This window comes from Zalophus californianus, chromosome 4 (assembly GCF_009762305.2).
Source record: "Zalophus californianus isolate mZalCal1 chromosome 4, mZalCal1.pri.v2, whole genome shotgun sequence".
NCBI classification, from domain to species: domain Eukaryota; kingdom Metazoa; phylum Chordata; class Mammalia; order Carnivora; family Otariidae; genus Zalophus; species Zalophus californianus.
Genome location: NC_045598.1, coordinates 175,565,939 through 175,592,168, shown reverse-complemented (window position 1 = coordinate 175,592,168; position 26,230 = coordinate 175,565,939). Strand labels below are relative to the sequence as shown.

At 41.1% G+C, this 26,230-nt stretch overlaps 2 protein-coding genes and 1 non-coding gene across 7 annotated transcripts in view; 1 reads left to right on the top strand and 2 right to left on the bottom strand.

Moving 5' to 3' along the window:
* NSMCE2 (NSE2 (MMS21) homolog, SMC5-SMC6 complex SUMO ligase) overlaps positions 1-25,103 on the bottom strand; it is a 210,215-nt gene extending 185,112 nt beyond the window's left edge. For both annotated transcript variants that reach the window (XM_027602694.1, XM_027602684.1), the window contains exons 1-2: positions 24,974-25,103; positions 21,274-21,444 (exon numbers count right to left, since the gene is read on the bottom strand). In XM_027602694.1, the coding sequence (XP_027458495.1) occupies positions 21,274-21,430 (157 nt within the window). In that variant the 5' untranslated portion in view covers positions 21,431-21,444; positions 24,974-25,103. The remainder of the gene's footprint in view (positions 1-21,273; positions 21,445-24,973) is intronic.
* On the bottom strand, positions 7,273-7,407 carry LOC113917046. The gene has a single exon (XR_003518113.1). It is a non-coding gene; the product is annotated as a U4 spliceosomal RNA (small nuclear RNA).
* A 53-nt stretch (positions 25,104-25,156) lies between the features above and the next one.
* Positions 25,157-26,230, top strand: part of WASHC5 (WASH complex subunit 5) — a 59,953-nt gene continuing 58,879 nt past the window's right edge. For all 4 annotated transcript variants that reach the window (XM_027597590.2, XM_027597575.2, XM_027597581.2 and 1 more), the window contains exon 1: positions 25,157-25,320. The gene's annotated coding sequence lies outside the window, so the exon portion shown is untranslated. The remainder of the gene's footprint in view (positions 25,321-26,230) is intronic.

Below are 26,230 nucleotides of genomic sequence, written 5' to 3'. Positions count from 1 at the left end.
AATGAGTAAGTAACTGCTTCTGTAACACTACGTACTATTTGTAAACTGGGAGCTTCCAATCAATCACATGCCACGTACAGGCACCCAGTCTCGGCAGCCAAAGTGAACGGACATGCAAAACCCAAACCCTGAAGTCATCTTAGACTCCTCCCTCTAGCATTCTCCACATCTAACTGCTCACCGGTTCTAGCAATTCGGCCCACTCGAGTCGACTATTCTCTTTTCCTCCCTTTTCAACCACAGCTGCCTTACTTTCAATCCTTATTATTTCTTCCTCAGATTACTGCTTTGCTTCTTTAGTGATTTCCTTTTTCACCCTCTCTCCCCTCCAGTCCTTCTTCCGTGTCGTTACCAATATGCTCAAGAACAAATCTGAGGTTACTCTCTTGTTTATCAAAACCCTACCACAGTATTTCCACTTCTGGCCAAGACTGAGTAACCGGGACCAAATTTATTCTCCTGCCTGAAACAAAAAATTCAAACTGAAAATATATAAATAAATAATGGTTTGCAAGATGCTAGAAGTCATGCCAGGAAGAGGAATCAGGGTAATAGGAAACATGACGTGAAACCTGTAACTACCCCCCCTTACTATATTGAGGGAGTTTTCAGGTTGCAGGGCACACAATATCAATCAAAATCTCAGCTGACCTTTTTCATAGAATTGACACAGATTCTAAAGTTCATACGGAAAATGCAAAGGACCCAGAATAGCCAAAACAACCTTGAAAAAGACAGCTGGAGGCCCAACACTACCCAGTTTCAAGACTTATTATAATATAAAGCTTCAGTAATCCAAGTAGGGTGGTATTGGAATACAGACAAACAGATCAACAGAACAAAACAGAGTCCAGATATACAAACAGAGGTATATGGATGAATGATTTGACAAAGGAGCTGAGGCAATTCAGTGAAGAAAGAACAGTCATTTCAACAAGTTGATGGCACAACTGGCTATCATATGCAGGACAAAACAAAACAGAACAAAACACCTTTGATCCATACTTCGAGCCAAAAACAGTCAGAATGGATCACAAATCTAAATGTAAAATCAAAACCATAAAACTTCTAGAAAAAATTATGAAGAAAATCTTTGAGATCTTGGGTTAAGAAAAGAGTTCTTAAATACAACACTAAAACACAAGCCATAAGAGAATAAATTGATAAATTGGAGATCATCAAAATTAAAAACTTCTGTTCCTCCAAATCTGTTAAGAGCACAGAGTGGGAGAAAATACAAATCATATATCTCATAAAAAAACTGTATTCAGAATATATATATTCTCAAAATTGAATAATAATAAAAAGCCATAACAAATGGAACAAGATTTGGATAGATACTTCACCAAAGAGGTAAATGCCAAATAAGCCCACGAAAAGGTGTTCAACATTACTGGTCAGTAGGGAAATGCAAATTTAAACACTGTAAGATACCACTTTGTGTTTATTAGAATAGCTGAAATTAAGAAGACTGCCCATATCAAGTGTTGATGAGGATGTGGAGTAACTGGAGAGCTACCCTAATGTATTTCACACACACAGTCCTAATCTCCAGACAACAACTATTACCAAAAAAACACACTCTAACATAGGCCACATTTAATATAATTTCATCTTATCATAATGACTCAGAAGGGACTTCAAATATCATAGTCTCTCAGTGTCATCATTATGGTTTTACTATTACTATAAAGTATGAAAACATGAGTCAACAGAAATTTTTTATGTAGCAGATATCAAAGAAACCAGCTTTCAGTCTATAATTACCTCACAAAATTATGATTGCTTTTTATTATAATTTGTTTTCTCCAACCCAGTAGTTCTAAAAGTGTGGTCACCGGACCAGGTGCATTAGCACCACCTGGGAACTTGTTAGAAATGTAAGCTTTTGGGTCCTTCACACCAAACAACTGGATTTGAAACTCTGGGGCGGTAAACAGCAATCTGTAGTTTAACAAGTCCTCCAGGTGATTCTGAAGTGTGGCAAAATTTGAGATCCACTATTTTAATGTATGTTTTAAAGTTAAAATCATAAATTGTCTTTTCTCTGAGATTCTTTCTGAATTCACAAAATTCTAAGACAAAGAGGCACTGTTACTTCAAATCCACATTTTCAACGAATCTAGAACTCAACCAGCTGTTTTCCTATTTTTATACTCTTGAATTACTTTAGACCTTTTAAAAAGCTAGAAAACCAAAACTGAATGTAAGCTCCCATAAATAATGCATTCTACAAAAGCCTTTGTTTTAAAACAAACTTTTCTACTTAAATATCCTAAGTCATTTACTCACATCTATTTTTTGCAACTGCACCCAACATTCCTTCCAACTTTACCAGAATAGATTTGCTTCTAATTTCAGCTACAAATTGTCATCCTCCAGTGAATATCTGTACACCTTTTAATTAGGTTCATCTAAATGGAATGGATTTTTAAAATAATTCCAGTTATAAATTTTAATTGTTTCATAAAGAGACTTAAGAAAGAAGCAGAATGAAAGCGGAAATGGTGTGGACCGAATCAGGACATCTGGGGCTGACGATATTGCCCAAAGATTCTGAGTTTTCGGGGGCTCAGTTCCCTTCTTTTGTAAAAGGGAGCTGAACAAGCCATTTCAAGTTTAAAGGTCTATTAATATGTGCTCTTACCCTTATGCTCTATGGTACTGTAGCTTTACAGTAATGTGACATGGCAAATTTTCTCGAAATGTTTTATCTTTTTTAATCATTCTAAATTGTCTTAAGAAACATGCCTCTCCGTAGGACTCAAGAACATCACTCACTATTACACTACTCCCTAGAGAGCTGAATAAGTAAAATATGAACACACACAAACTTTTAGTTGCAGAAGCACTTCAATGGTAGTATGATTTTAAGTCTCTTATTCTAAGATTGGTTTATTTATCTCCGAAACTATGGGGATGCATAGCATTAACCCCCAAAGGCAAAGATTCCACAATGTCAGAAATAACATGGACTTTGGAGGCAGAATGCCTGGCTTTGAATTCTGCACCTACCACTGAAGAATCTTTTGTGATCTTGGGCAAGTTATCTAAACGTTCTAAACCTGACTTTCCTATCAATCTTCTGTTAAGAGAGAATAATAATAGTATCTTCTTCATACAAATTAAATGAGCTAATTGACAAACAGCACTTAGCACAGACTGCAGCACAGAATACACACTCAGTAAGCATTAGGGATTTTTATTAATATCACTTGCTAAGTCAGCCCTCTACTCAGAAGTTATCAGAACAAATGTGCAATTCAATTTAGTAAATACACAAGGGTACACCTACTTGGTGCAAGGGACTTCACCACTCACTATAGAGGCAAGGGTTCTCGAACTTCTGAATGGACCAGAATTACTTGGGATGTTTGGTTAAAATGCTGATTCTTGGGCTCTGCTTCCAGAAACTCTGATTCTCTAATTTTTAAATAAGCTTCCCAGATGTTTCTAAGGCAGGCTGTTGAGGAATGCAGTTTAAGAAACATTTCTGCAGGAGGTTCAAAGAAAGAATCTCTTCCTTCAAGTTCCTACAATCTCTAACCATTTTTTCTGTTCCAGAACTCACTGCCACTACCTGTTGCACCTGTTGGCTGTGTAACATGTGAGCCTAATATGGTCCTTCCATGCAGATTCCATTTGCCATCACTTAAGTTCCACTATCTCTGTGATGCAATGATACAACTCTTTACCTGGTATGTGAGATCTACTAATCCTCTAAACCCCGATCTGTGACTAATGAAAGTCCCTCATTATAAAGGCTATTCCTGATCTCTAAAAACAGAAGATTCATGAACCCTGACTGCTGAGCTATAAACCTGACCATGGCCTCATTTGTAGTCCTCGTGCTGGTCTCAGCCTTATGCTTCCAAAGCTGCTGCCAGTGTCAGCCCGTCCTCAGTACAGCGCCGTCACGGCCCGTCCTCAGGACAGTGCCAGTGTCAGCCCATCCTCAGGACAGCGCCATCACGGCCTGTCGTCAGGACAATGCCAGTGTCAGCCCATCCTCAGGACAGCGCCGTCACGGCCCGTCCTCAGGACAGTGCCAGTGTCAGCCCGTCGTCAGGACAATGCCAGTGTCAGCCCGTCCTCAGTACAGCGCCGTCACGGCCCGTCCTCAGTACAGCGCCGTCACGGCCCGTGCCAGTGTCAGCCCGTCCTCAGGACAGTGCCAGTTGTCAGCCTGTCCTCAGTACAGCGCCGTCACGGCCCGTCCTCAGTACAGTGCCAGTGTCAGCCCGTCCTCAGGACAGCGCCGCCACGGCCCGTCCTCAGGACAGTGCCAGTGTCAGCCCGTCCTCAGGACAGTGCCAGTGTCAGCCCGTCCTCAGGACAGCGCCGCCACGGCCCGTCCTCAGGACAGTGCCAGTGTCAGCCCGTCCTCAGGACAGCGCCACCACGGCCCGTCCTCAGGACAGTGCCAGTGTCAGCCCGTCCTCAGGACAGTGCCAGTTGTCAGCCTGTCCTCAGTACAGCGCCGCCACGGCCCGTCCTCAGGACAGCGCCACCACGGCCCGTCCTCAGGACAGTGCCAGTGTCAGCCCGTCCTCAGTACAGGACACATTTTCAAAAAGAGATTGCAAAGTGTCAAAACCCATATAAATTTACCTCACAAAGAACTTTAATGTATACCAAACATGGGGCGCCTGCGTGGCTCAGTTGGTTAAGCGACTGCCTTCGGCTCAGGTCATGATCCTGGAGTCCTGGGATCGAGTCCCGCATCGGGCTCCCGGCTCAGCAGGGAGTTTGTTTCTCCCTCTGACCCTCCTCCCTCTCATGCTCTCTATCATACTCTCTCTCTCAATAAATAAATAAAAACCTTTAAAAAAAAAAAGAACTTTGATGTATACCAAACAATATGAACAACAAAGCAACAATCAGGGATCAGGGGATGGAGGACAGAATGCAGACTATGACAAAGGAATTTAACTGTATTACAAATGTTTGAGTTAACCTCACTGAAAAGTTAACTCACTGACCTAAGTAACCTTACACAGGGTTTTGAGTGAAAACTGTAAGACTAAAGGTACAAAGACGTGTACCTAAGCACTGCATACTAGCCGATGAAGTTGTTTGTCACGGAGGTACAGGTTAATAATTCTGAAACTGTCTTATATATAACTGGGGTGAAAAGGGTAAGTAAATCGATGGTGGATAGTGGGAGCCTCTATTAACATGGATGTTTAAAGACAGAAATTTTTTTTTTTTTTTTTTTTTAAGATTTTATTTATTTATTTGAGAGAGAGAATGAGAGACAGAGAGCATGAGAGGGAGGAGGGTGAGAAGGAGAAGCAGACTCTCTGCTGAGCAGGGAGCCCGATGTGGGACTCGATCCCGGGACTCCAGGATCATGACCTGAGCCGAAGGCAGTCGCTTAACCAACTGAGCCACCCAGGCGCCCTAAAGACAGAAATTTGAATACCATCACTGATTTCTTCCTTTCCCTCAATTTTCATATTCAATAAATCGAATTGCATTAATTATTTCTCCTTTGTCTCTTAAGAATCTGACTACTTGGGGTGCCCGGGTGGCTCAGTTGGTTAAGCGTCTGCCTTCAGCTCAGTTCATGATCCCAGAGTCCCGGGATTAAGACCTCCATTAGGCTCCCTGCTCAGCGGGGAGCCTGCTTCTCCCTCACCCGTGTGCTCCTCCCCTGCTGGTGCTCTCTCTCTCTCTCTCTAATAAATCTTAAAAAAATTTTTGAAAAAAAAAAAAAACAAAAGAATCTGACTACTTTTCAGGATGCCTGGATGACTCAGTCAGTTAAGCATCCGACTCTTGATTTCAGCTCAGGTCATGATCTCAGGGTCATGAGATCGAGCCTCGTGTCAGGCTCCGTGCTCTGTGGAGTCTGCTCGAGATCTCTCTCTCCTCCCTCTGCCCCTCCCCCTGCCTGAGTGAATGCACTCGCATACTCTAATAAATAATACAATCTTAAAACAAAAAGGGAATCTACTTCTCATCACCCATGTCACCTTCCTGGTCTAAGCCCAAGTCACTATCATCTAATGCCAGAGGACTGACTGCAACAGCCTCCCAACTGGGTGGCCTAACTCTACACTCATTCCTAGGAAGCCATTCTCCGTATCATAGCCACAGAATTAATACAAAATATAAACTATCTTATTCCTATTTTTAAAACTTTTTAATAGCTTCTCACTGCCCTAAAGTCTAAACTCCTTAATTTGACTTACGAGAGCCTACCACCCCATTCTGATCCTTTCCTAATTCTCTCCAGGCTCTGTTCAGTACCCAGTCACCATGTCTATTTTAGTCACCACTGTATTTCCAATACTTAGTACAGGTAGTATTAATTCTTTGATCTCTATATGAATGCTACCTCCTCAGTGATAGGCTCTATTTACTTTATGCATGAATTGAGGCTAGCCCTGTGATGGATTTGAGTAATTGAATACATTGGAAGTGATGTTCTAGAACTTCTGAGCCCGGGTTTTAACAGGTCTGGCAGTTTCTGCTCCATCTTAAAACAGCTGCTATGCTGGGAGGAACCCAAACCACATGAAGCAGAATCCTCAGACTCTGATCAACAATTCCAGTTGAGTATCCAGTCAACAGTCAGTACCAACTGCCAACCATGTAACCGCCTTGCAAGTTTCAACCCAGGCGAGCCCCCCAAATGGCCACCATCTTAACTGATATCACTTGGAGTGGAAGAGCCTCCCAGCCCAGTTCAGTCAACCCACTGAATCATTAGATATTAAAAAAAAAGTTTGTGGTTTTAAAACATTAAGTGTTAAGGTAGTTTCTTTCACAGCAATATGAGCATATGTCAACATGGGTTGAAATCCCATTCTTGGTACCAATTTCATCTATTGGTACTTAACAAATTACCCCAATAAGCTCCATATCTTGATGTGAGCAACACCATGCAAGTACAGTGATGGGAGGACTTGCGAGGAGCCATCACTGTAGAACAGTTACTATAGCACATGAGAAATATATAATACCTGTAAAAAACGTATACACATCTGTCCTATATTTTACACTTCATTTCTTTTCTTTTCCAGATGTAGATTTAAAATTGTTCTTAATGAAAAAGAGATGTTAAATCAGTCACCTGTTAAACTCTAACAGATGGAATCAAATATATTTTCCCAAGGTTCTTTTGAGAAATCTCTTCCTATGGTACACAACTGGGGACCAACCAAAACCATGAAATACAGAACAAAAGTATATTAAAATCTCTGTTCACATAAGCAGTCACTTGCTCTCCCTGTGCTGTAACTATATTAAAATGTGAGGGGCAGATTATGTAAAGAATTATGCTTATATTTTGACAGGTTCCCCCACTGATGATATGGCCAAGAGTGGTAAGTTTTCAATTAGCAATAATCGCGCCTCGGATAAACCTCATTGGCTACGATACTGCCACTGCGCAAGGCTGCCAAGAGTGGTAAGGATGAGAAGCAAAACCAGTATCCTGGGAGTGAATATGTAAATATTTGTTAAACATCTGAGTGAAAAGTAAACTACTGGAACATAGGACCAGTTAGCCAAAAAATGAAAGAGGAAAAGGAAAGAAACTGCTTCACAGCTGAGCATTTGCGATACCTCTTAGACCTTGCATGGTCATCTATCACATGATTTGGGTCTAAGAGGTTCCTAGGCATTACAGGAATTTGATGTGTGAAACCTGCAGGGTTTCTTATAGGAACAACTATTTGTATTCTGCTTTGCAATTATTAAGCATCTAAACACAGGTGCCTAGTGCACTCTAGAAATTATAAAATTAGAAACAAGTTACAGATAACAACACTACCAATTTCATTATTTTTAAGTTCCAGTCAAGATCCAGATACTATCCTAAGTTTGGCATTGAGAAAACAAAGAAAAGGCAGATACAGGGTAATTCTTTCAAACTTAAAAAATTCCAAAACTACAAAGAAATTCTGGAAGACTCTATTTCAAGAGAACAGAGAACACTGACAAAAACTGCATCTTCTATGTAACACATTACATAATCTCTCTTTGTTAACTGGTTTAAATGTCTATTTTAGACCGTCCCACATGAACTCTGATCCTCTTTGCTTGAAATTAAATCCTATACTAATTTTCTAAAACTAGGACACATTTCTGCTTCTTAAACCTATCATAAATGGCACTTTTTTTTTTCCTATTAGGGAGATAATGCCTACCCTTCCCTATACACACTCGTGGTGCCACTCCCCATCCTGACCGTGAAGTTTTACACTTTAAGTTGGTTTTTGTCAATGTCTCCTGTATGAAATTTCTCCTGAAAGTCTTCAGCTAGAATGGACTACTAACCCCCTGGTCCCCCCCACCCTTGTTTCCTGACACAGGTTTCTTTCATAGCACCTTTAAAGCTTTATTCCACTTGCTTATTTGTGTGCTGTGCCAGGGAATCAAGTTATTGCCTTTCAGCTCAAAATTCATCTTTTGATAAATACTCTGTGATAATGAATGAAACTGCTTTAAGCATTTCTCCTTACAGTGAGCCTAATGTTAAGCCTTCTCAATAGAGGGTGCTGGACGGACACTGCAGGAGGAAGGGATTTCTCTGGCAAACGTTATGCTTGATGAAAAGACAGGATGCTTTTGCCCTAAGATCAGGAACAAGATGAGGATGTCCATTCTTGCTACTTCTAGTTAACATCATACTGCAGGTTCTAGCCAGGGTAATTAGGCAAGAAAAATAAACAAAAGGTAAAAGGATTGGAAAGAAAAAAATAAAACTATATCCACCCTCAGATGACACAATGTTGTATATAGGAAATCCTAAGGAATCCACTAAAAAAAATTTTGGAACTATTAAATGAATTCAGCAAGGTTGCAAGATAAAAAAATCAACATATAAAATCAAGTGCATTTAATTATAATAAACAATCTGAAAAAATTAAGAAAACAATTACATTTACAATAGCATCAAAAAAGTAAAATGTTTTGAAATTAACAAAAGAAGTGTAATATTGATACTCTGAACACACTGTTGAAAGAAATTAAAGATATAAATAAATGTAAAAAAACTCCTACGGTCATGGATCAAAAGGCCTAATATTGTTAAGGCAGTAATTGATCTACAATTCCATGCAACCCTATCAGAATCCCAGCCGGTTTCTTTGTAGAAATTGACATGCTGATCCTAAAATTCATACAGAAGTACAAGATACACCAAATACCCAAAACAATCTTTAAAAAGAACAATATTTGAGGACTACACTTTCTGATTTCAAAACTTACTACAAAGCAATGGCCAAGACAAGCGTGATACTGGCATAAAGATAGGTATACAGAATTCCATCAAAGTACCAAGATCATGCGATGGGGGAAAGAAAGCACCGTCCCAGTTGGTGCTGGGACGACTGGACAGCCACATGCAAAAGAACGAAACTGGACCCTTAACTCACACCATACATTAACTCAAAATGATCTAAATGTAAGAGCTAAAACTACAAGATTCTTAGAAAAGAAAATAGGGATAAATTTGCATGACCTTTGATTTGGAAATGGGTCCTTAGAGGTTTCATACCTAAACCACAAGCAACAAAAGAAAAAGTAGATAATTGGACTTCATCAAAATTAAAAACTTCTATGCTTCAAAACTACCAAGAAAATAAAAAGACAATCCAAAGAATGGGAAAAAATTTTGCAAATCATGTATTTGATAATAAACTTGTATCTAGAACATATAAAGAACACTTACAACTCAAAACTACAAACAGAAATAACTCAATTTGAAAATGGGCGCTGAATCTGAATAGGCATTTCTCCAAAGAAGATATACAAGTGGCCAATAAGTACAGAAGATGCTCCACATCATTAGTCACCAGGGAAATGCAAATCAAACTCACAATGAGATACCAACTTATACACAAATGTTCACAGCAGCATTTCTTAATAATATCCAGATAATTATTACTAATAATCCAATATTCATCAATGGATGGGTGCATATATAAAATGTGCTATATCCATACAGTAGAATACTATTTGGTAGTAAAAAGGGATGAAGTACCAATACATGCTTCAACATGGATGAACCTTGAAAACATCATGTTAAGTGACTGAAGCCAGTCACAAAGGTCACATATGATTACATTTACAGTAAATGTCCAGAATGGGCAAATCTGTGGAGGAAGAAAGTAGCAGTGGCTCCTTTAGGGCTGAGGAAAATGGGGAGGAACAGATAGGTGACAGCTAGAGGTGATGAAGATGTTCTAAAATTGAATAAATCAAGTATCTGTATATATATTAAAAACCACTAAGTTATACACTTTAAATGCTTGAATTATATGGTATATGAATTATATCTCAGTAAAGCTGTTATTTTCAAAAAGTCACCAAACAAAAGGATAAAACAGCTAATGGAGATCAGAGGAGTGATTAACTGGGAGGGATTAAAAAGAAACTAGGTTAGCATGAGTAAAATCCCATTAAGGTGAATTTAAGGTGGTAAACCCTAAGTTGCTGAAATAAATTTCATTACAGCATAACTGCATCCCATAATGAGGGATTCTTTATTCATGGCACCAAACCTAAAACCGATAAAGGCAACGAGGACTGACAGAGGACATGAGGGCATACACAAGAATGAGTGAGTGTGTGTGTCTGTGCATGCGTGTATGCACAGCTGCACATAGCAGAAGCTGTCTTGATTTGAGTCAAACCAAACTTTGTGACTTCAGGCACACCCCTTAAGCCCCCTGAGCTTCAGCTCTCTCATCTGTCAAACATCTACTTCACTTTCATGGGATTATTAAGAAAGAAAATATCTGTAACAAGATCTAGAAATTTGTTGAGGGTATCTTCCTATCTTTGTATTCCTGACAGAGTGTTTGTCCGATAATAGGTACTTAGTAAATACTTGTGGGACTAACTTCAAAAAACATAAATGGCTCTTGGAAAGGAGAAAATTAAAATATAATTATGCACTTTGATATGGACATGCAGGCCTCAAAAACCTTTACAAGTAAGAATTTTCACATGATATAGATATAGAAGCTTGATATAGAAGCTGTCAAGGCTCGCATTATGCTCTTTTATGTGAAACCAGAAATTATTTTCTACCAGTAATTTAACAAATTACTGGTAGAAAAAAAGTATTTGCAAGAACATTTCTGCGGTCCTCTCCACAATCCCTTTTAAGGTATCACTTCTATGTTTTGATTGTGTAAAATTTAACCCACTCTTAACCTCATATAGATGAAAAGAGACTATTACAGTATGACTGTTGTCTCCACCAAGGGTCAGTAAAGTGTAGCCTGCAACTGGTCAACACACATTCTTTTAGTACCGTTTACGGCAGAACGGGGTAGCTGAAACACAGACAGAAAGCCAAAACTTGATTGGGAAACAGGATGTTCTTAACTGACTTTTTCAAACTCCCATATCTAGTGGTAGGAATATAGACTTTATAAATAATTAAATGCAAAGAAGTGCTCTATTGTTTTGAAGGATGAATGCTTGGCCAACACAGAGAAACCAAAAAAGAGATCAGTTTGGTCCGGGTGGGAGAAGAGTATCTGCAGACAGAAGAGAATACGTAGGCTTGCCCCTGGAAGACTGAATAGGTGCCTTCTCAGCAGTCAACAAGGAGAGGAAGTCCTGTGAACACAGGCAAGGAGGCCTGACAGAGCACACCCTTGTGGAACTAAATCCAGTCTCTCTCTGACTGGTGTATGCCAAGTGTACAGAGGGGTGTAGCCGGTGACATCGTGAACATTCTTGTAAACTATGCTCTATGGTTTAAAATGGGCACAGAAATTAATAGCTACTATCTGCAGACAGTAAATGCCAGATGCTTTGGTCATAGCCCAAGACATGATCAAACAAGAATGATCTAGAGACAATTCATGGTCATTAAGATTTATAAATACAATCCTAGGAAAAACTTTTCTTTTTTTTTTTTTTGGTAAGCTCAGCAAGGAAACCTTGTAAGTCAATAACGAGAATAGCACAGAATGGACTCTCCAAATTGTTTTAATGAGAAACTCTCATCTTCAGGTACAATGGTGACAGTGCTCAGCAAAAGGGCTGTCTCTACAATGATCACAGGCATAGGCAATACTTGAGCAGGTAAGAGGACTTCTCTCAAAGCTTACTGCCAATTGAGAAGGGGAAAGTCAGACAAGAACAATGGATTGAGAATATACAAGGAGGAAATAATTAAAATGTGTATTTCCAAACTGAAATAGGTTATTGTGATAAAATAACCCTTTCAGAGAATGGTACATGGTCCTTGGTCAACCTCAAGGCTCAGTGTACTCATATGTTGAACAGTAATGAATTATGTTACCTACCTACACTATAGCATTGTTGTGAAGATTAAATGAATGAATACCCATAAGGCATTTAGAGCATGGCCGGCACACAGAAAGCACTGTGTCCACTATTATTAAGTTGCCTAATAAGTATAGCCTACAAAAGACTTATGCCTACTGGATATAAAATCAGGCTGCTAGGTCATAATGTAAAAAGTCATGAATGGGACAGACAGGCTCATAATCTCATTTAGAACAAATCATTTACTACTATGAAGTTCTCCTTATCTTTACATATGTTTGTCTAATCTGCTAACTCAATTACTAGCTTCTTGAGGGCATGGGCCAATAAATAATTGGTGACTGATCAACATAAAGTGACCTAAGAAAAGTGAAAACCAACCAAACTCAAATAACTGTTTTGAATCAGCATTGTACAATAAAGGGAGAAAAATCACTTTGCCTGAGCACTGCGCCAAAGAAAAGGAAACCTAAATCTTTGTCTTAAAGCAAAGCCACCGCTGCTACCACCACCAGTTTAGAAACAGTAACTCTGGATTTTATAAATATTCTATCTACTGAATACTGCCTATAACTTCTCCCTGGGTGTAACTTTTCCAACCAACATTTATTTCTCCTTACCTTACCTTCTTCTGGATCTGACACTACAACAGCAGTAATAAATACAAAAGCAAAGGGGTTGATAAAAGTTGCCTTCCATATTAAGAAATATAATGAAACTGTGATGAAATCATTCTTAATCAACCATCATTACAACAAATGGTGCCATAGAATGATGGGGAAGGGTAGAGCCAAAGGTCAATGAAGCTCCCTCTCAATGTCAGTCTAGACATAATTCTACAAGGCCTTCAAAGAAATTCTTGCAAGGAACACTCCTCTTGTAACTTGGTAACAGGCAAAAACGAAGCAAAAAGCAGGTGTGGGTGGAGCTAGCCCCAGTGTTCTAGCTAGTACTTCTCCAAACTTGAGTTTTTAACTCCCATCCCGGGAGAGAAAGCCCGCCTCTGGAAGCAGCACCCAGGGACAAGCAAATTAGCATTTCCAAGGTCAATTGCTGACAGGCTTAATTGTTTACAGCAACTAGAGTATTCTGGCTGCTGAAGTTAAGAGGCTTGACCTTTCTGGCTTGCCCAATACCATAAGAAACTAATTTACCACTTCAGTTACAAAATATCAAAGTACTGTAGGAATGGAGTCAAATCAGCATATGACATTTCAAACAGCATCAAATATTAATAAGATCCCCAGAAGTAAGTAATTTTAAGCTGGTTAAACAACTTGGGGGAAAACTTAAAATACCAATCATACCAGAGGTTAGGGGAGTGACAAGTACAAAAAAAAAAAAAAATCAATAAATGGTATTATCTCGTTTTACCAACTGGTTTGATGTGAATAGTCACCAAAACTACTAAAAAGCTGCAAAACTAGTTGATGTGACTACCCTTACAGATTCTTGCTCTCCTCTGATACCTGCTGCTGTCTATTCTGGCAGCCATCTGCCACATGAGGTTATTAAGCATATGAAATGTGGCTGGTCAGACTGACATGGACTGCAAGATTCTGAACTTGAGTACAGAAAAAAAAATAAAAATAACTCAATTTTTATACTGATTACATGTTGAAATCATATTTTAGACATGTGGGATTAAATAATACTAAAATTAAATTCTCTTTCTTACCTTTTGTAACGAGGATAACAGAAAAATTTAAATTGCACATGTGGCTCACACTGTATTTTTATTGGACAGTGCTGCAGTATATAAATAACACTTTACATTTATGTAAAACACAAATATATAATTTCAGTTGTAAAGTACAGAGAGCAGATATAGGCCTGAATGAAAAAAATAATCCTCTCTAAAATAATCAAACTGATTTTGGGGCTCAGTCGGCTAAGCATCTGCCTTTGGCTCAGGTCATGATCCCGCAGTTCCCAGATGGAGTCCCGCGTAGGGGTCCCGGCTCAGAGGGGAGTCTGCTTCCCCCTCTGACCCTCCCCCATCTCGTGCTCTCTCTCTCATTCTCTCTCTCAAATAAATAAATAAAATCTTTAAAATAAACTGATTTCAGTGGTTAATCACCAACCTAATAAAAGCTCCTTTCGGCTTACCACCAGACAAAATTTTATTTTCTAAAAAGGAAACTGATGTTTCAAAATGGATCCTAAAGTCTGTTCTACTTGTGCTTTGAGTTGTCATCTTTGCCTGACATTAAACTAGCCTTCTTTCCAATGATCAAAAGATACACGATAAAATGCTAGTCTAATTTTTAAATCTGATCAAGTGATTCCTACTCAGTTTCTTCTGTATTAGTCATTTTCATAGCCTATTAGGTCACTAAAACCTAACTCATGCCTTTGCTCCAAAGATAAAAAAAACAGAATCAGCAGAAAGATTATTCTCAAGAGCCTAGAAACCCAGACGGTATTCAGATACTATACATATTCTACTTCAAAAACTAAACTATGACTCACAGACTGTATCAGAAAGTGACATCCCATTGTGAACAGGAGAGGTTAGCAAGCAGGAGAGCAGAGCAAGCAATGATTGCCACACATTCCATCATGTGGAGAAACCATGCCAACTTTCAGGTTGTTACAGTCAGTGGAAGAAAGAAAATCTGGATGGTTGGAAATTTATGGGGTGAGAATGACAGCCACAAGAGGTGAGGCAAGGCAAACAACTGCCCAGAATTTCCTCGCCCCAGCTCTTAAAAAGGAAACTACTCAACTTTCTACCCAAGGAAGCCGGTAGGAAAGGGAAAGCGCATGTCCCCCCTTTTAACCTCCTAAAACTGTCCCAAACACATTTAGCCCTCTAGTCGAAGGACAAAATGACCTATTTATGTGAAAAGAATGTGTAAGCCTTTTTAGAGTAGTTTTTAAATGTAATCAACAACAAAAATCAAGATCCAGTAACTTAGAATAATAAATAATAAAGCTGCGGTGATTATTTCTACCTTGTGACAGGGTCTACATCTATCACTAATAAATGAAAATGAGTAACCTGCATTTTTGAAAACGAAGGTAGTGGAGATATGCGGTTGGTTATTCCTCATTCCTGGAAAAGTTCATCTTAAAATGTCACCTTAATAGCCCCACAGTTTCTCTGGTCTGATGCAGTCAACATATGCTTGTGTTCTGAGATATATGGACTAACTCGGGCTCTAGGCTACAAAATTTCAACAATTTAGTGATTGTTCCTTTTGCACAATCTAAGTCTGCATTCAACAGCGTCCCTAAGCCCGACGGCTACCTCATAAGAAGTATTCTGGTGCCACCTAGTGGTGTATGTTTCCTGCCAAAAAGGAAATGATGATTAGACCAGGGTTCTCAAAGTCTGGCTGTGGTGGATCAGCAGCACGAACATCAGCATCAGCTGGTAACTTGTTAGAATTGCAAATTCTTGGGCTCATCAGACCTACTGAAACTCTGGTGGTGGGGTCCCGCAATCTCTGTTTTAACAAGCCCTCTAAGTGGTTCTGATGCACCCTCAGGTTTGAGAACCACTGGATTAATTAGCTCTTACACAAAAATTAAATGCAGTCTTAAAAAAATTAGGTTTACAAATTAACAGAAGTGCTCAATTTCTAATTTTCTATATAGTGGATCCAAATATCTCTATTTGGAGAAGAGTCTTCAAAGATACTTACTAATTTATATACATTCAACACCTGATGAACATTAAGCCTCTGAAAATGTGAGATGAGCTCTCTGAGGTCTCTGCCCCAGGAGACCAGGTTCAAAGGGAAGATCAGACACATTAACAAAGCAAAATACAATATAAATGCAAAAACACTCCATGAAACAAAGAAAAAAGATTAACTGGTTTCAGGACAGCAGGATATGGCATGTTACTGTATCTTAAGTGGGGGTGGGGCTCATCTAACACATGAAAAGCCAAGGAGGTAGAATATTGATTTTTAAGATTTCTTTTAATTTTTTTAAGATTTTATTTCTTTATTTGAGAGACAGAGTAAGTAAGAGACAGAGAGCACAACGAGCAGAGGGAGAGGGAAGAGCAGGCTCCCCTGTAGCCCAATGTGGGACTCGATCCCAGGACCCTGGAATCATGACCTGAGCCAAAGGCAGACACTCAACCAACTGAGCCACCTAGGAACCCCAAGATATTTCTTTTTTTAAACATTTATTATTTGAGACAGAGATAGAGAGAGGGAGAGCACACACACAAGCTGGAAGAGGGGGAGAGGGAGAGAGACAATCCTCAAGCAGACTCCCCACTGAGTGCAGAGCCTGGCGTGGGGCTGGATCCCAAGACCCGAGATCATGACCTGAGACGAGATCAAGAGTTGGATGCTTAACTAGCTGAGCCACCCAGGCGCCCTGAATATTGGTGATTTTTTAAATTAAGAATCATCTACCCTAATGAAAATAGATGCCACAGAAAAGTCCACTGTATATATCTGCTCTGTGCAATTATGTTACAAAATAATCAGGAGAAAAGCAGATCTGATGAAGCCTTGCTAAATTGTTTATTTTCTATTTAGGTCTTAAAAGGAGAACTTGTTTATCTAATAGGAACTCAAAACACCTAGGGTTCAGTAAGAGCAGTCCCATAATCTATCTACAAGTTTGCATTTCTTTAAATTCAGCCTTATACGGGGCACCTGGGTGGCTCAGTCCATTAAGCGTCTGCCTTCAGCTCAGGTCATGATCTCAGGGTCCTGGGATTGAGCCCCGCATCCATCTCCCAGCTCAGTGAGGAGCCTGCTTCTTCTTTCCCTCCACCCCTTCCCCCTCAAACAAATAATTAAATCTTTAAATTCAGCTTTAGAGTATGCCCTTCTTTGAAAAAAAAAAACTGAATTTTAATAAGTATCTATTTACTCAAAATTAAAGAGTCACATATTTGAAGTAAAAAAAAAAAATTAGATCAAGAGATCAGTATGGCCACTTCCACATCATCACAATTAAGTGCCATCCCTTACTCTGTGGCTCAAGCTGCAAACCTATCACTTAGGAGGGGAAAAAATCAACTGTGAAAAGCTAGCCTTGCAAACCCAAGCCTCTAGTGTGACAGGTAACATCACAGACATGAATACAGGTGGCTTAAGTATATAAAGGAAGTTCAAAGACTTGACTCTATTGATTAGTTTTGATTTTGTACTTTAAAAATATTACTTTAAATATACAGAGACCAACTATTTAATTCTAACCTTTTAAGAGCAACTGCCCTTAATAGGATGAGTTTCTGAAAAACTGCTCTTTTCTGGGGCGCCTGGGTGACTCAGACGGTTAAGCGTCTGCCTTCGGCTCGGGTCATAATCCCAGGATCCTGGGATTGAGCCCCATGTTGGGCTCCCTGCTGAGCGGGGAGCCTGCTTCTCCCTCTCCCTCTGCCTGCCATTCCCCCTGCTTGTACTCATTCTGATTAAAAAAATGCATTTTAAAAAGAGGTAGGGGGGCGCCTGGGTGGCTCAGTTGTTGGGCGTCTGCCTTCGGCTCAGGTCGTGATCCCAGGGGTTCTCTGCTCTGCGGGAAGCCTGCTTCTCCCTCTCCCACTCCCCCTGCTTGTGTTCCCTCTCTCCTGTCTCTCTCTGTCAAAAAAAAAAAAAAAAGAGGTAGGGATGGGGCGCCTGGGTGGCTCAGTCGTTAAGTGTCTACTTCAGCTCAGGTCATGATCCCAGGGTCCTGGGATCGAGCCCCACATCGCGCTCCCTGCTCAGCGGGTAGCCTGTTTCTCCCTCTCCCTCTGCCTGCCGCTCCCCCTGCTTGTGCTCTCTCTCTCTAATAAAAAATTTAAAAATTTTAAAAAAATCTTAAAAACAACAACTGTTCTTTTCAAACCTTCCTTTACTGGCATGGAGGCATAAGAAGAGGCCACAACAGGAGGTATATTAACATTTTAGAACAGGGCCATTCCTCAATTTTATTTAAACTTAAAGGGCTTCTGAAAATTTAACTGCTTAAAGATGATAATTACAACAACAATTTTGGTAAATTAAGTCAGTACTTCTGCCTCAGAAAGCAGAAGAGTATATGATAAATTTAAAAATCTGAAAAATAAGCCCCAGCTACTTGAAAAATCTCCTAATGCAACAAATATCATTTTGCAATTAGGTAAATAAGAAAGTAAGTATTCCCAGAATACCAACACATTTAGAGAAAAAAATAGGCATGGTGGCAGTAAGAGTCTATTGCTTGGACACCACACACTATAACATAACACAGGGAAAGGTGATCATTTCAAATGAGCTAGAAGTTAATAGTACCAGCAATCTGGTACAGGAATATACCAAAACAATACACATCACCCCCTTCCAAGTACTTGGGAACAAGAATCCCCTTTACCAACAATTTAATAATATAGCAACAAGAGATATACAGTACAAAGTGAGAAAATGATACCTAAGTGATCACTACCACCTCTTCCAACAAACCTCATTTTAACTTGCGATGAAATTGGGGAACCCAAAAGGTAAACAGAAAGGGTGCTACTCTTACAAGTCTAAGAGGAAAAGGGAATAGTTCTGCTATGAGGATGATTCATGGACTTTCCCACATGCTCTTCTGCACTTTAATTTCTCCCAATCCATTCACTGCTGTCTAACAACACAGTCAACTGGTTTATACTCCAGCTCTTCTCTCTTATAGTTGAAGATTTTATTATGACTTTTATCCAGGTCACCTACCAAAGCCAAAGCCAAAGATCCAAAAATAGACTACAGATCAGGCTGGGGAGGGTTAAGACCCTGCGAGGTTACCCACTAAAAATTATGGGTGACTTCTGCTGCTGGCCACGAATGAACAACTGGTATGGAATTCGCCATCCTGCAGTGAGGACTAGAAAGCTGGACAAAATATGAGACAGCTGCTTTCAGACAGCGGGACCACAGGCAGAGCAGAACCGTGAGCCTCGCAGAAAGGGACAAACAAGTCAGGTAAGTCCTGCAGTCGCCTGCCTCCCTGCACAAGAGAGGAAGAAGCCAAGCAGAGAACGAAAGTCTTGAAGGACCAAGGAGAGGCTGGAGTTCCGGGAAACTAAGGCATCAGAGGTTTTCAAGACAGAGCACCAGGAGGGGGCTATGCAGAAACAGTACTCTAGGGATCTGGAGAGATCTCCTCAATCCTAAACCGCTGAGAAACAATTGCTGGGAGCTGTAAAGTGAACAATTCCCAGAATTCACACAGCACCGGGAGACCTTCGAATTCCCTCCAGCACTAGAGCCATCTCACAGAACCCTCTGGGGCAATCGACAGAGATGCAGAAAGGCCAAGCTTTCTAACCAGGCTAAATTGGCCCTAAAATAAATTGACACTAACTTGACCTGCACTAACAAAGTTTAACAAGCCTGGAAAGGATTAGCCTAATCCACAAATTACTTTGATGCCTGCCAAAACAAACGCCATAATTCTTGATTGGAAGACAACAAAATCCAAACACTCAACAACACAGTATCAATGTGAAGAAGCAGCGACAGGAATGACAGAATTAGCAGACAAGGATATTAAAACAGCTATGCTCCGTATACTCAAGAATACAGAGGAAAACCTGAACATAATGAAGAGAAATAGAAGACAGAAGATTCCGTTTAATTCTTTTTTATGTCTAGAGTTGAAAAATCCAGTATTTGAAATTTAAAATTCATTGCACAAAATTAACAGAGACTGCAGAAGACAAGACCAATGAACCTGAAGAAAGAGCAACAGACACTATTAAAACTAAAGCCAGGGCGCCTGGGTGCCTCAGTCGTTGGGCATCGGCCTTCGGCTCAGGTCATGCTCCCAGGGTCATGGGATCGAGCCCCGGGTCGGGCTCCCTGCTCGGCAGGAAGCCTGCTTCTCCCTCTCCCACTCCCCCTGCTTGCATTCCCTCTCTTGCTGTGTCTCTGTCAAATAAATAAATAAAATCTTAAAAAAAAACAAAAAACAAAAAACTAAAGCCAGGCAGAAAAAAAGACCTTAAAAAAAAAATCAATCAAGCCTCAGTGACTTATAGGACATTATCAAGCTGTCTAATATACATATAATTAGAGTCCCAGAAGAAGAGGGATGAAAAAATTATCTGAAGAAATATGGGCAGGGGCGCCTGCGTGCCTCAGTCAGTTAAGTATCCGACTCTTGATTTTGGCTCAGGTCATGATCCCAGGTTCGTGGGATCAAGCCCTGTGTAGGGCTCTGCGCTCAGCATGGAATCGGCTTGAGATTCTCGCTCTCCCTCTACTCCTCCCCCTGCTTGCACACGCACTGTCTCTCTCTCTCTCTCTCTCTCTCTCTCTCAAAATAAATTTAAAAAAAAGAAATAGTGGCAGAAATTTTTCTAAATTTGATCAAAACTACAGGCCCACAAATCCATAAAGCTTAAAGAACACTAGACAGAATAAACAAAATCACACAAGGACACATCACAATCAAATCGCTGAAAAGCAGTGATATTAAAAATGACACAAAAATACTGTTGCTCCCCTGCCTCCATATATAATATAAAATAAAAACAAGCCTAATCCAAAGAAAGCAAATTAACAGTTTTCCAAATCTTCTGATTGAAAAATGTTGATAAAGTTCATCAAAGTTGAATCCTTCTGTTTTAGAAGAGGCCTTCCTTTGCCCGTATCCCTAGCATAAGCTTAGTTTGTCTACCAAGTAATCAAGAATGAACAGAGTTAGACTATTGCAAAATGACTTTATTATAACTTTCTACTAATGCATTTGCATACCTTACAGTTCACAGTTCACAAATGTCACATACTTTAGATTGTATGCTCCTTGAGATCAGGAACCTTCATGTTTCAGCCTGTAAATTTCTAGTGCAGTTTCTACTGGCACATAACTATCTGAAGACACACGAATGAGTCAAGCTCATTTCACCCTCAGTACATTGTTATGTGGTATATGTAGAACAAAGATGAGAAAACCGATGCCCAGAGGGATGAAATGACTGTCCCAAGAACACCTGAAAGGTGAGCAGTATCTCACATCCCTAGAGTAATGCGTCCATACAGGGTCATCCCAAAGTGGACAGAAAAGAATTAAGTTTTAATTGTTACTTACTCTGAGTTTCCACGAGATCAAAGGCAACACTAGAAGCTGTTTCCATTCCAGAGCTGATACAGGACTGGAAGTTTTTCAAAGAGGAGAGAGCAGATTCTATACCACTGAAGGATATAAAACCAGTTGAACCTGAACTGGAACTGGAACGTCCGGGCATCTTGAAATTATTACCTAAGTTTTCAAACACAATGAAATAATATTTAGGAGTCAGAATAATAACTGCATAGGAAAATAACACTGCCATAAACATCCATATGAGTATCTAATAGCCCACAAGTGCCACACTATTATATACACTCTATATCCCTGAAAGGGACACCAAAGCATCGTGCTGTTATCTGGGCCACCAAACACAGATGCACTCAATACACAGGGAAGCTAAGTGTCTGCATTTTTCAAAGGAGAGAGAATACCCTCTTTCAAAACATTCCTTAGTTCTCTGAGGAATTCAACAACAGCACAGTTCTTAAAAACCTAAAACATAAAGGGGTTAGAAAAAGTAGACTACTTGTATGATGCATTTTTCGAAAAACTGAAAATAGTAATGATAAAATAGTTTAATAGGGAGAACTTCGAAACCTGTAGTTTTTTAACTTTCCTGACATATATGCATACTGAATTCTGAAAACTGTAAATATATAAATATAAATAAAAAATACATATTATATATACATATTGTATAGATTCCTGACAGTCCTCTGGATTCTAACAGATTTACAGACTTGGTTAGATCCCAGACTCTGTCAGTAAAAGCAGAATTTCTCTACATTATAGAGTAAAATATGGGGGCAATATGGAGTAAGGGTCAAGCATACAGCTTCTAGAACCAGACTATCTGAGTTCAAAGCCTGATTTTGTCACTTAAGTAACTGAATGACTTCAGGCAAATTATTTAACCTCTTAGTGTTTCATTTTTTCCTTCCTAAAATTGGAATCATCCAGTGCCAACCTCAAGGATTACTGTAAGAACTGAATGAGATAAAGTATATAATAAAACACTCAGAATAATGCCCAGCACATAAATCTTTAAAAGTGGAAGCAAATTTTAAGTCATCGTTGGGATGCATGGGTGGCTCAGTCGGTTAAGCGGCTGCCTTCGGCCCGGGTCATGATCCTAGGGTCCTGGGATAGAGTCCCACATCGGGCTCCTTGCTCAGCAGGGAGCCTGCTTCTCCCTCTCTCTCCCTCTGCTTGTGCTCTGTCTGTCAAATAGAATAAAATCTTTAAAAAAAAATAAAAACAAATAAAAACAAATTTTAAGTCATCATTATAACACTATCAGCAACAATACAGAGTAGTGCTTGAGAGAATGGACACTGGACAAAGATGCCTGGAAATTCTGTCCCATCCATGCCATTTAAAATTGCACAACCCTGGTTAAGTTGCTTACCTTCTCTATCTTCAGTCTGCCCTCATGTAAAAGGAAATAATTGTATCTATCTCACAGCATTAAATGTTATAGTTTTCTAAAACTTGTCTGATTTTAAGAATCAGCTGAAATGCTTATTAAAAATATAGATTTATATATAGGTACTATCTCAGATCTACTGAACCAGAGCCCCTGGTGGACACTACGAGGAAACCCATATTTTTATGTATTGCCCCAGGTGATTCTTAGAATCAAACAAGTATGGAGAACACTGAGATAACTGCATCTCCCCCCAAATTTTATGTTGAGAGCCTAACCCCCATTGTGATGGTATTTGGAGATGAGGCCTTTGGGAGATAATTAGGTGTAGATGCCCTGAGGGAAGAGCCCTCAGGAAGGGATTAGTGTCCTTATTAGAAGAGTAAGAGACAACTCAGTTCTCTCTCTCCACCACGTGAGGACATAGCAAGAAGAGGGGCTGACTGAGAGCCAGAAAGAGCCCTTATCAGTATCCAACAATGCTAGCACCCCAATCTCTGACTTCTAGTCTCCAAAACTGTGAAAATAAATTTCTGTTGCTTAAGCCTCCAGTCTACGCTATTTTTTAATAGCAGCTGGAGCTGACAAAACACTCAATGTATATAAAGACTAATATAATCCCAGCTAAGTGGAGAGTGTCTACCACATAATAGCTATCCTTATTATGTGCATGCAAAATTCACATTACTCTAATGAAATTCTACATTTGCAGAGACCTTGGGAAAAACCTTCCTTCTGTAATTCTGGAGTATTTCCAGGGAGAAGATTCAGATTGAGAAGCAAAGGGAATACATGGAGTAGACGCACTTTTCCCTCTTTCTCCTACTAAGTACAGCTAAGTTCATAATTCACAGGACACCCCCTTCCCCAAAGCATCATCTGGCCCAAATTGTCAATCGTGCAGTTGTTGAGAAACTTTGGTTTAAATCTACCTCCTCTTGGAGCCTTCCCCAGTAATAATAATCTCTTTGTTCCATGTACCTATCTATGGTTTCCAAGAAAGTTTAAAAGAAGGTTTCCTGAGTTTTTCCCAGGCGTGTTATTTTGTCTCCCCGAACAGGCCTTGTCTTAGGCCATTCTGGCCGCTGTAACAGAATACCAGATTGGGTAGCTTATAAACAAGAGAAACTTATCTCTCAACAGTTCTGGAGGCTGGGAAGTCCAAGACCAAGGTGCCAGCAGGGTCAAGTTCTGGTGAAGGCCCTCTTCCTGGTTCACAGGCCCCTTGCCTTCTCACTCTGTCTTCACCCAGTAGAAGGTGCAAGGGAGCTCTCAGGAGCCTCTTCCATAAAGGCACTAATTCCATTCAAGAGGGCTCCACCCTCATGACCTAAGCACCTCTCAAACACCCCACTTCCTAATATCATCACACTGGTACTAGCATTTCAACATATGAATGGGGGAAGCGGAAAGACACACATATTCAGACTCCAGCAGGGCTAAGACTGGCTTCAGGCAGGACCAGTTATTACTGTTTCCCTCTCTCATCTTTCTGCAGAGGACGGTGAGAGGCAAAGAGCAAACAATTTATAGACATTATGCTGAATCTCCTTCAAATCAGGGGGGCCTGTACAAGTCCACGCAGAGCTGTATCTCCTTCTTCAACATGCAAGGATACATCTTTCTTTATGAAACCTTCTCTGATCCGGACAAGCAATTGCTTGTCCCCTCCCTCATGCTACTACGATCCCTGTCTCTCCCTCACACACACATACGCATACACTTCTTTATAAAACTAATCACAACTATTTGTTCACATGGCTGGCTGTCACTCCTTTACCCTGCGAGCAGCTTAAACTACCCTCTGACATGTTCCACAGCACAGAAAACAGCTCCTCATGCAAAACAGGCGATCAATAAAGAACTGAGGAGAGTCACAACAAAAACAGCAACCACCTTTCCGAGGTCCCCTACAGTGCGCCATAAACTGCTGCCCTGGAGCTTCATTCTCATTATCGCTAAGGTTCACAACCATTTATAGAAGAGAAAAGGAAAACTGAGGCCCAGAGAGCTTATTTGAACGACCTGTCCGAGGCCCTGCTTTTAAAGACAGCTCAAACCAGATTAATCTGCATCAAGAATTCGTGAACTTTTCCCCACTCGGGTCGAAGGATGGAGAGATGGCGTCTCAGGGAGGGAGGCAGCCTGCCCGAGCCTCACTGCTCGACGTGCAAAGAGCCAGGACCACAGCCCAGGCGGACAGACCCCAGCTCAGGGCACCCGCGGAGCGTCCGAGAGGGAGGCGACACCTCCCGCCACGCTCGCCGTCGCCACCCCCCGCTTCCGCCTTACCTGGATGCCCGACCCAGCTCGGTCTGGCTGCACCCGGACTGCCCACACTCGGACCCCAACTCCTTCCTCAACTCCCTTCCCCAGTCGCTGAAACTGCGAGCGCGGGCTCGGGCGTCATCAGCAGTCGCCCGCCAGCGGTCACATGACGCCCCGCCCCGCTCCCCGCCCCTCTGGTCATGTGACCGCCAGGAGAGCCAGAGGCGGAAGCTGGGGTCCCGCCGGCTGGCGATCGGGGGCTGCGGATAGAGGGGGCACCCGTGCGGAGAGGAAGGGGTGGGGACCCGGGTGCCGACCTCGCCCGCAATCGCCGGCCCCACACGTGCGCCGTGGCGCGGCCCGGGTGACAGGTGAGTTTGGGGCGGGATGCGCTCTCCGCCCATCCCTCTGCCCCTCCCCAGCCCCGGGCCGGGCCGCGCGGGCCGAAGGGGTGTCTGTGGCGTGGGGTGCGGTCTGGAGGGGGAGCCCGGCTTGGCGAACTGAGGGCCCTCCAGTGGCGGGGCTGCAGTCCAGGCTCTCCATCTCCAGTTAGGTGGAAATGATTTTCCACGCTATCCGGGCGCTTTGGGAAGTGATAACTCAGCTGCTTGGCCCTCATCTGATCATTCCACGTTTCCAGGAGCCGTGCTGGGTAGACAGTGTTATTCCTCCATTTACTCTCGAGAAAACGGAGCGTTTGGCGAGGGCTTTTAGAGTCTGATGGACCCGGGTTTGAATTCTAGTTCTGCCGTCGGCTGTGAGTTTGAGCAAGTCATTGTTCCCCTGTGCACCTTAATTCCCTCACCTGTGTCATGCTGGTGCCGAAGTTCTTTGCATTTCGGAAAACAGTTCCGAGGGTCCTGACTGGTTTATGGGCATGGCTGAAAACATAAACCGAGTCACAGAGCCCGTAATGGAGCCGGATCTTCTGATCCCAACATAGTTGGAACGGGTTTCCTCCAACATAGGTGATGGGGTCATGAGAAGGGAGGGAGAGGTCTTACTGCCCCTGCCCACAACCAGAAACACCTTCCGTTTTTCCCTCTCCTGTCTTTTCCAGGATTTATGAATGGGACTAGAGTGATCAGGCTTGTTTCAGAACTTTTCTGGAAGAGAGTTGTCAGTCACTTATATCTTGATCAACAACCATTGCATTTTGTTCCTGATAATGGATAAGTGGAGACCAGTGCTTCCTTTATGGAACTTGAGGTTTTATGAAAGGATAAAAATAGACCTGTCTTCTTTTGTCCTCTGAGTAGGGCACACAGTGATTTGTCCCAA